The 9566-nt window shown below is 35.7% G+C and overlaps 2 protein-coding genes across 2 annotated transcripts; both read left to right on the top strand.

Annotated features, from left to right (window-relative positions):
- Positions 1-3981, top strand: LOC101891062 (carbonic anhydrase 2). Its single transcript, XM_005184509.4, is given in 4 exon segments — positions 1-407; positions 473-567; positions 3208-3454; positions 3457-3981. Coding segments are annotated over 3 exon segments (705 nt in total). The 5' UTR covers positions 1-407; positions 473-561; the 3' UTR covers positions 3909-3981.
- A 4528-nt stretch (positions 3982-8509) lies between these two features.
- Positions 8510-9200, top strand: LOC101888329 (carbonic anhydrase 6). The gene has a single exon (XM_059124161.1). It carries the CDS (start codon positions 8510-8512, stop codon positions 9122-9124), a length of 615 nt encoding a protein of 204 aa, XP_058980144.1. The 3' UTR covers positions 9125-9200.
- Positions 9201-9566: the final 366 nt, after the last annotated feature.

The raw sequence follows: 9566 nt of genomic DNA, 5'->3' as shown, positions 1-9566 counted from the left end.
GTCGGCGTTTACTGAGTAATGCAAAAGTGACACACAAATATTCACTTAGTTTTGAATCCAAATTTACTCACCTCAACAATCAGTTTTTGTAAAATCGTTCAGTTACTTTGGGTCTTTGAAAGTATTCATCGGACATTTAAGTGTCACCAACATTGAATTTTATCATATTGAGCCGTGTTTTCCAATTAGTTATTCGGTATCGAAAACGATTAAACAATTCGCTCTAAATTTAATTAGCAATTAAACATGTAAAACATTCTATGATAATAAAAATTCCGATTTGTACAATTCTGGCTATAAATCAGTGCCAAAGTGAACAAAGGCTAGGTATTTTGGATTTTCCAGAGCCAACGCTTTGATGGGACAATTTTGGATTTTCATTTTGTTTGTTTGCAGTGGCACACATGGTAATGTATTTGAAAATAAAGTGGAAATAATTATGAAAAAAATATGAAATTTTATTAAACCACAGCATGGACTTATGACGAACAAGATCGATGGTCTGAGGAGTATCCAGCATGTGGTTCAAATCGACGTCAGTCACCTATAAAATTTAACACAATGGAGGTATGTATTTTTAGGGGTTGAAAAGCAGCGGTCCTATGAGAGAGACAATATTAAAGGGTCCTTAATAAGACGATTTTATGGATCTTTCATAAGAAGACCTTTCGGCCCTACCATAAGGAGATTTTAAAGGGGGATCATCTGGCCTTCTATAAGAAGACCTTTACGGGCTTCTACAAAAAGGCTGTCCCTGCCTTATACAAAAGAACTTATGAGTAGGCCCCCTGGTATTTTAAAGGAAAAAGCAGTAAAGAAAGTCTTAAAGTCGGGCGGGGCCGACTTTATCATACCCTACACCACTTTGCTAATTTAGTAGATCTCCACATAAAAATTAAAAGTTTTTATGGGAGAATTCAATCATAGACGCTATGATTATAATTATAATTTAAAGTTCAAAGGACTAAATATGCCGAAGCATTTGTATCTTTTAAATTCGAACTTGTATTGCCCATTTGATATATATGGGAGCTATATCCAAATCGGAACCGATCTCGATAAAAATTGGCAAATTTATTTCTGAGCTGTATTTGATATATTTCCATGAATATCGTTGTTACGGAGTGCATATTACGGCTGTGGGTAACAAATATAACAAATCGGATTAGCAGTATATATGGGAGCTATATCTATATCTCAACCGATCTTCACTAAATTTGACATACTAGTCTCTAGACTCAATTCGGTCGTAAGTGCCAAATTCCATCCCATTTGGACAAAAAGTAGATGTTTGGTGCACAATAAAAAGTAAATCGGACGAAGTTATATGTGGGAGATATATACAAATCTGAACCGATCTCGACAAAATTTAGCAAATGTATTTCTGCGCTGTATTTGACATATTTCCCCCAATATTGTAGTTACAGAGTGCATATTACGGCTGCGGAGGACAAAAATAACAAATCGGATGAACAATATATGTGGGAGCTATAGCTATATCTGAACCGATTTCGATGAAATTTGGTATACTTCTTTTCATGCCTAATTTGGTTGTATGTGCAAAATTCCATAATATTCGGGCTGATATTACACGTTTGGTGCACAATAAAAGGCAAATCGGACGAAGATATATATGGGAGTTATATCTAAATTTTGACCGATTATCTCCAATTTCAATAGGGTTCGTCCTTGGGCCAAACAAATGTTGTTTGGAAAATTTCATCTGGATCGGGTAATAAATGCGAACTGTACCTTGTTTACAAAAATACATGGACAAACGGACTGACGGACATGCATAAATCGACTCAGAATGTGATTCTATGCAGATCATCAAAGGGAACTATGGGTCTATCTCGTTTCCTTTTGCCTTTTACAAACAAATGCACAAAGACATAATACCCTGATCCTGTAGGGTATAAAAAGGATGTCCTTGTGATATTAAGTTGGAGAAAGTTCTGGACTTCTAGACGTTTTTTATACCCTCCACCATAGTTTGGAGGGTATATTAAGTTTGTCATTCCGCTTGTAACACCTCGAAATATACAATTTAGACACCTTGATCAGCATACAATTCTATGTCGATTTGGCGATGTCCGTCCATCTGTCCGTCTGTGGATATCACTCTAGCTTCCGAACGACATGAAGTAGGTTGATAAAATTTTACTCAAATGTATATTATGTCTGCAGGACTTTTGGTATTCAAAATGGGTCATGTAGGTCCACGTCTTCGTATAGCCCCCACATAACGGAACCTCCCGATATTCAGTATTTTGATGATTTTAGCGACATCATTTACCGGAATTGTTTCAAATTTGGTATTTAAAGTTCGTAATGGATACTACAGCCTACGACAGAAAATTGTCTGTGCAGGTCCACATCTTCGTATAGCCCTCATATAACGGTACATCCCGATATTCGGTATTTTGATGATTTTACCGGAATTGTTTTAACTTTGGTATTTGAAGTTCATAATAAATATAACAGCCTAAGACAGAAAATTGTCTGTGCAGGTCCACGTCTTCGTAGAGCCCCCGTATAACGGTACCTTCCGACATTCGGTATTTTAATGATTTTATGGACCTTTTTATCACCAGAATTGTTTCAAATTTGGTATTTGAAGTTCGAAACGGATACTTCAGCCTAAGATAGAAAATCGACCATGTAGGTCCACGTCTTCGGACTGCCCCCTATATCACGGTACCTTCCGATATTCGCTATTTTGATGATTTTAGCGATATCATTCACCGGAATTGTTTGAAATTTGGTATTTGATGTTCGTAATGGGTACTACAGCCTATGAAAAAAATTTCGTTAGCTGGCCCATGTTTTCATATAGCCCCTATATACCGGTATCTCCCGATATTCGGTATTTTGATGACTTCACCTACATTATTCACCGAATTTTCTTTATTCAAATTTCGCATTTCTTTATTCAAATATTGTAATGGCTTATGACAAAAGTTGCCCATGTAGGTCCACGTCGTCATATAGACCCTAATTAACGCCTACATTCGGTTTTTTTAAGATTTTAATAGAATTTTCAACGGATTTTAATTTTTTGGAAAATTGCCAAAATCTTTCCAAATGGTGGAGGGTATTCAAAGATCGGCCCGGCCGAACTTACAGCTTTTTTACTTGTTTTTCCATGTTATGTTATGGACTTCCAAAAAATTTCCCATGTTTTTTTTTTCTTTTTCTCCTTCTCAGGTCCTCACCAAAAGCTATCCAACCATAACGTATTGGAATTACAAAACCCCCAACACTGTTACCATAACCAATAATGGCCACTCGGCTGAAATTCAATATCCCAATGATGTCGTCAAACCACAAATATCCGGTGGTCCCTTGCCAAATGGCACAATCTATGAACTCGTCAATGCTCACTTCCATTGGGGTTCCAATGATAGCCTGGGATCGGAACATGTCATCAATCTGCAACGTCATGCTGCTGAAGTGCCGTGCACTACAACATCAAATACGGCAGTCTGGAGGAGGCTTTAAATCATGGCGATGGTGTGGCTGTTGTAACTGCGTTATATCGGACTAATCCTTCACAAAATCTCTCCGGTTTGCAAGGTGTCAGCGAAGCTTTATCGAGTATACGAGAATATGAAACATCAACGGCAATTGAAAATTTTAAATTATCCGGTCTATTCGATGGCGTGGATAATTCGAACAGGAATTTCTATTACACCTATTTGGGATCGTTGACAACACCACCCTGTGCAGAGGCTGTAATTTGGATTATCTTTTCGCGATCGGTGGATGTTAATCCCCAGCAGATGGCACCATTCCGTTTACTTTTGGATGAATTCAATAAACCGTTGGTGAATAATTTTCGAAATGTTCAGAGGAAAAATGGAAGAAAAATCTACTTAAAATGGTGGACGGAATCGAATAAGAATTGAACGAATGAACTACTAATAAATGGAATATATATTTATGCAATTGTGGAAAAATAAAGGCACCACTAAAAGAGACACCCGAAAAATCTGAATGATATCCAAAATTGATATTGAAATCAAAATCAATTTCAATACAAAAAAAAAAAAACAAAAAAAAAATCTGAGAGCTATCCAAAGTCCAAAAATGTGGATTTTTTGGAAATATACTCTGAAATATATTTAAAGTATGTATTTCTGGTTTCTTCCAAAATACTTTCAGGTCAATAATCATAATTTTTTTAGGAATTTTTTTCAGCGGGATATTCACAATATAAATTTTAATTTTTTTAATTTAACTTACAAATCAATTTAAAAAATGTTAGTCTTCTATGAGAAGACCTCTTCTTTGAGAAGACCTTCTGCTGGTCTTCTATGAGAAGACCTTTCGCTGGTGTTCTATGAGTAGACCTTACGCTGGTCTTCTATGAGAAGACCTTCTGCTGGTCTTCTATAAGAATACCTTCTTTTGGTATTCTATGAGAAGACTTTCTGCTGGTCTTCTATGAGAAGACCATCTGCTGGTCTTCTATGAGAAGAACTTTTTCAGGTCTTCCTTGAGAAAGCTTCTTCCGGTTTTCAATAAAGATACCTTATTCTGGTCTTCTATGAGAAGACAATCTACTTACCTTTTAAAAGAAGTCCTCCGTCTGGTATTCGAAAGAAGACCTTCTTCTGGTCTTCGTTGAGAAAACTACCTTCTGGTCTCCTTTGAGAAGAAGACCTTCTGATCCTTTCTGACTAGAAGACCTTCTGGTCTTTTGTGTGATGTCCTTCTGGTCTTCTATGTCTTATTATAAGTCCCTATGAATTTGGAGAAGTTTTTTGATAAATATGGTACAACTTATTTAATTTGAAGATCTTTCGCATTGCATACTTTAGGGATGGGCTACAATAAAGAAAAGGTTTTCATTAATTTAATTAACAAAATACTTCTACTAAATATATTGGCTTCTATAAAAAAAAAACTCCAAGGTATTTCAGTCGGGAAAATATTGAAAAATTTTGAAAAGTTGGTAAATTGCCTCATCTATTAAAGTTGCTTTACGATGTAAACTTTCAAAAGGCCGATACACGTGTGGTCTATTTTAAAATCTACATTCATAATCTGATAAAATTTCCCTGTAATTATGAAGAGTTGTGTTTATTCGAAATGTTTATACTTTGTAAAAATACCAGAAGAAGTGGAGCGATTTAAAGCATTTTCTTACCTAGCCAAGGTCTGATGAATATATGGAACTAAGACGGACATCTGGACGGACATGACAGCATCGACATGCTAAAGTCAATTTACGGTAAGGAAAAGACAATTTCGAATATTTGGGGGTAATTATACCCTACAACACTGTGTGTTTGGGGTATTAGAAGTTTGATTGGCCCAAAAATAATGTAACACCTCGAAATATTGGAAAGTATATATGGATCTTCCTATCTTGCCGAGCAGAGTCGATCTAGCTATGTATGTCCGTCTGTCCATGTTAATTTGTAATCAAGCTACAGGTCGCAATTATGAACCGATCCTCACGAAATTGAAAATGGAGGTGGGGTTATGGTCAAAATAAAACCCTATTGTTTTTGAGATGATCGCACGATATTTAGGGGTTGAAATGGACCAAAAACAGAAAAATTTCTTGATTTTGCAGTTGCTCTATAGGCCACAATCATGAACCAATCGACGCGAAAAATTACACGGAGTTAGAGTTTAGGAGTGGGCAAAATCCTACCAATTTGGGCGGCCATTGGACAATAATTAGCGGGTAAAATAGACTCTAACTTTTATGTAAGATAATAGGAAAATGTCCATTAAGCCGCCAATATTTTCAATCCCAGCCAAATCACAAATACATTAAAAGATCACTTCTAACCATTACAGTGATGCTAATAGCCAAGAAATCGGATATATAGAAAAATAGGTACAATATATATTTAAAATAATTGGATATTTTTAATTTTGCTTATAAATCAAGAACTGCTGGACCGATATTCACAATTCCCATCAATTGTAGTCGCTCTATAGGCCACAATTGAAACTAATCGACACGGAATTTCGCATCGGAAGAGAGTTAAGGACAGGGAAGAAGTCTAGCATTTTGCATGACCATTGGATTACATTTAGCTTTAAAATGGACCACAACTTTCACAACTATTGCCAAATTCTCCGGGCCAAAAAACTAAGGGCAACCTCTGGGCGGGGCTCTTTGACTTTATTTCAAAAACGAAATCTTCCAAAATGGATTTGGATATAAGGCGACTTCAAACATATTGTAGTGTTGTAGGGTATCACATGATCGGCCCAGCACGCCTTTGCTTAATTGCTTTGTATGGTCTGTGTGCAACATTTTTTGTCAGATTCATAGAATATGTGACTGAAACCATCAAAATACGGGATATCGGCAGGTATCGTTATGCAGGGGCTATATATTAGCCCATCTTTAAATTTGAAATGCCTGCATGCCATAGATTGATCTGTGGAAAATTTTAGCTTCCTATCTTAATTCGTTTCCCTAGCATGATTACAACAGATGGAAGGACGGGGATTAAAAGCTTAATAAAATATGTTTGGTAGAGCGTTTAAATAATTGCATATTTTTATACCCTCCACCATTCAATGGAGTATATTAAATTTGTCATTCTGTATGCAACACCTCGAAATATTCGTCGGAGACCCCAAAAAGTGTACATATTCTTGATCAGCATAAAATTTTAAGCCGATTCATCGATGCCCGCCGGTCTGTTGAAATCACGATCTCAATTATTTAGGTAAAACCCCCATAGAATGGCATCTCCAGATTTTCGGTATTTTGAAGGTTTCTGCCACAATTCCCAACCAAATTCAATGAAACTTAAAAATTGGGATTCACGGTAGATCCGTTGCCCGTGATGCAGGTCTAGTAATTGTTTTAATCCCATATAACGGTGCCTCGACCATTTATACCCAATTTTATGCGAAATCATAAATTCCATAATCATCTCAGTTTTCTGGTTGAAAGAAATATTTAGATATATCAAGTTGTAAAGAATCGCTGACACATTTCGCAATTTATGACAGATACATTTATTGGAAATTGTGACCCATTGTGGGCGAGGTACCAAAAGGGGTTCTTTACAACAGATCTTGTGTTAGCAAAAATTTTTTTGTGTAAAATTTGAAGAGAGTTGGATGCTCATTTCGCTTTCTTTGAGCTTTTTGTTTTTCAAAATCTTGAACCGTATGTGGGGGAGGTACCTGGAGAAATGGTCAAATCTCTACCATCTTTATAACAGATCTTGTATTGAAAGAAATATTGAGATGTAACAAGTCTGAATGGATTAGGATATTAATTTCGAATAGGAATAGGATTTTAATTTATGAGCTTTATAGATATTCAAAATTTTGACCCTTTGTGGGGGAGGTACCAGCAGGAGGGGAACGATATATTTCATCTTCACAGAAGATCTTGTGTTGGTAGAAATAAGGGGATGTGTGAAATATGAAGAGAACCGGATGCTTATTTCGGATTTTATAATTGTTTTCGCTATTCAAAACTTCGACCCAAAACTTCGGAGGTACCAGAAGAAATGTTCCGATCTCTACCATCTTTATAGCAGACCTTGTGTTGATGGAAATATTGAGTTTAAGTTTGAATGAAATCGAATGTTAATTTCGCGTTTTATGAGCTTCATGAATATTCAAAATTTTGAAAAAAAATTTTGAAAATTTAGATATAGCTCCCATATATATGATCGTCCGATTTGTCTTTTATTGTGTACCAAACGTGTAATATCAGCCCGAATAGTATGGAATTTTGCATATAGGCCTAAAAATAAGTATGCCAAATTTGATCGAAATCGGTTCAGATATAGCTATAGCTCCCATATATATTGTTCATCCGATATGTTATTTTTGTCCTTCGCAGCCGTATATGCACTCCGTAACAACGATAATCAGGGAAATATATCAAATACAGCTCAGAAATATTTTTGCCAAATTTTATCGAGATCGGTTCAGATTTGGATGTAGCTCCCATATGTAACTTCGTCCGATTTACTTTTTTATGATGCATCAAACGTCTAATATTTGTCCAAATGGGATGGAATTTGGCACTTACGACCGAATTGAGTATAGAAGCTAGTGTGTCAAATTTGGTGAAGATCGGTTCAGATATAGCTATAGCTTCCATATATATTGTTCATCCGATTTATTATATTTGTTACCCACAACCGTAATATGCATTCCGTAACAGCGATATTCAAGGAAATATATCAAATACAGCTCAGAAATATATTTGCCAAATTATATCGAGATCGGTTCAGATTTCGATATAGCTCGCATATATATTATTATCCGATTTTAAATTATTTGTGCACCAAATGGGCAACACATGTCCGAATTTAAAAGATACAAATTCTTCGGCATATTTAGTCCTTTGAACTTTAAATTATAATTATAACCATAGCGTATTCTCCCATAAAAACTATTAATTGTTATGTGGAGCTCTACTAAATTAGCAAAGTGGTGTAGGGTATCTTGAAGTCGGCCCCGCCCGACTTTAAGACTTTCTTTACTGGTTACACCTGACTTAGCACTGATGCAAATATTAGGATTTGCAAACTGCAACTTCGACATTGACCATAAACTGACACTCTTTAACGATGGCAATAGCCTGGTTGGCGTAGTGGAAAACGACCTCTTGAGACCATATGTTTTGATTGGTTCGAAGCTCTTCAAATTCCACCAATGGCAAAGCCGTTGGATAAAGGACGGTGAGCGATCATCAGAACATTCCATAAATGGCCAATTTTTCGATTGGGAATCTCATATGATTTTCTACGATGCAAAGTATCTCACTTTTGAAGAAGCCTCTAAACATGAGAATGGTGTGGCGATTTTTGCTCGTTTTGGAAAAGTAATCGCAGGCCTAACAGAGGGAATCCTGGATAATGTCCTGTCAGTAATAAATAATATTCTACGTCCAGGCAATGTGACATATGTTATCGGGTTCCCGTATAGTTATCAGGGTTCCCTCACAACGCCAGCATGTTCGCCAGGTGTGAATTGGTACATCATTGGCGAACCAATTGAATTAACTGAGAAGAATTATGAGGCGCTTTGGAGTATGCGCGATGACAATGGAAATCCAATTATTACAAATGTACGATATTTGCAAAAAGTGGGCCCACGAGATGTATTTGGAAGCATTTAATTTTTTCTCTATGGAAAAAGCAATCTACATATAAAAATACTATATTTAACCTTATTAATATAAATATAAATATTATTAATTAATAAATATATATTCGATATTTTATCCAAAAATAAATATATAACCATTGAAAAAATTATTTAAGGAAAGTTTAATTAAATTTATTAATTGTAGCTGTCTACAAAAGTTCGGTTTAGATTAATTCCTATATATGTATGGGTCATGAAAAGGCTGCCATTGGGATCATGAATCGAGAGAGTCTTTCCTGATATAAATTTGAGAGATAGGGTACGATAGCATTAAAAACAAGTAAAAAAGCAGTAAGTTCGGCCGGGTCAAACTTCGAATAACTTTCACCATTTAGAACAAATTTGAAAATTTTCGAAAAAATTAACATTTGCCAAAAATTCTGTTAACATTTTTTAAATACCGAATATAGCCG

Source organism: Musca domestica, unplaced genomic scaffold (genome assembly GCF_030504385.1).
Source record: "Musca domestica strain aabys unplaced genomic scaffold, Musca_domestica.polishedcontigs.V.1.1 1, whole genome shotgun sequence".
In the NCBI taxonomy this organism is placed as follows: domain Eukaryota; kingdom Metazoa; phylum Arthropoda; class Insecta; order Diptera; family Muscidae; genus Musca; species Musca domestica.
Note: the sequence above shows the minus strand (reverse complement) of the source record. Positions and strands in the feature narration are given on the sequence as shown.